The following is a 1,139-nucleotide window of genomic DNA, read 5'->3' on the forward strand; positions in this document are numbered from 1 at the left end:
TGGTTTTGGACTGGTTTAATACCTGGTTTTGGACTGGTTCAATACCTGGTTTTGGACTGGTTCAATACCTGGTTTTGGGCTGGTTTTTATGTATTTTCTAAACCTTGAGTGGTTAATAAATGCTTTAACTTGTACGTCTGAAGCACATTGGTGTCCATCCTAAAGCGTCTGACAGCACATCTATCCGTGCACTTCCAGAAGCAGAGTGCACGTCGGTACGTACACTTTTCTAGGTCTAGCGTACGTTTGTAGTTTCTTGGGGGTGTATTTGGCGGTCGGACCGGGGCGGGGAAAGTGCGAGGTGAGGGGAGGGGAGATGGCGTTACCTTCCGCAGTACCAGAGAGGCCGTCGGCTTTGAAGTTGCTGGTGCTCTTCTTCCGCCGGTGCTTCTTGCGGTTGGCGTGCGGCGACGGCGGCGGCTCCATCTTGGGACTGGTGGTGCTGGAGATGCTGGGACTGGAGCAGACCGAGTCTCCCAGGCCGGTGTCTGAACACGAACAACAAGCAGAACCAGGGTTAGAACCGGGTTAGAACCACACCAAGGTCAGGAGAACATGGCGAGAATCAGGAGGCCCCACGTTCGGGACACATCAGCCGAAGAGTTACTGAATCCTCCTGAAGCTTTGGGCTTAAACTACTTTAAGACTGCTTTTAGATTTGGTTTTGATTTGGTTAAAAACTGGTTTTGGTTCTGGACTGAGTTCTGACTGACCTGGTTTTAGGTTTGCTTTAAACTGGTCTTAGACTTGGTTTCAGATTTAGTTAAAAACTAGTCTTAGATGGTTTACTTGGTGGTTTTAGACGAGTTTCTTTCTGGCTTAGTTTTGGACTTGGGTTCAGATCTGGTTCAAACTGGTTTTGCACTTGGTTTGGTAAAAGGTTTTAAACTGGTTTCCTACTTGGTTCCGGGTTGGTTTTTAACTGGTTCTGGACTGAATTTCGGCGGGCTGTCAACTTGTTTGTTGCACTGATTTCAACAGCTTCAGACTAACTTTCAGTTTGAGTTGATACTTGGTCTGGACTGGTTTCACCTGGTTACATACTGGTTTCATACTGGGATTACACTGGTTTACCACCTGGTATCATACTGGTTTATCACCAGGTTGTATACTGGTATTATACTGGTTTACCACCAGGT

The 1,139-nt window shown here is 47.0% G+C and overlaps 1 protein-coding gene across 1 annotated transcript in view; it reads right to left on the bottom strand.

Annotated features, from left to right (window-relative positions):
* The window catches only part of LOC103374129 (arf-GAP with GTPase, ANK repeat and PH domain-containing protein 1-like), a 31,424-nt gene that overhangs the window by 17,746 nt on the left and 12,539 nt on the right, over positions 1–1,139 (bottom strand). Inside the window, exon 3 of the mRNA XM_008304165.1 lies at positions 327–488. Within this exon, the coding sequence (XP_008302387.1) occupies positions 327–488 (162 nt within the window). The remainder of the gene's footprint in view (positions 1–326; positions 489–1,139) is intronic.

The sequence above is a fragment of the Stegastes partitus genome, unplaced genomic scaffold, assembly GCF_000690725.1.
Source record: "Stegastes partitus isolate 25-593 unplaced genomic scaffold, Stegastes_partitus-1.0.2 Scaffold2151, whole genome shotgun sequence".
Classification (NCBI taxonomy): Eukaryota; Metazoa; Chordata; class Actinopteri; family Pomacentridae; genus Stegastes; species Stegastes partitus.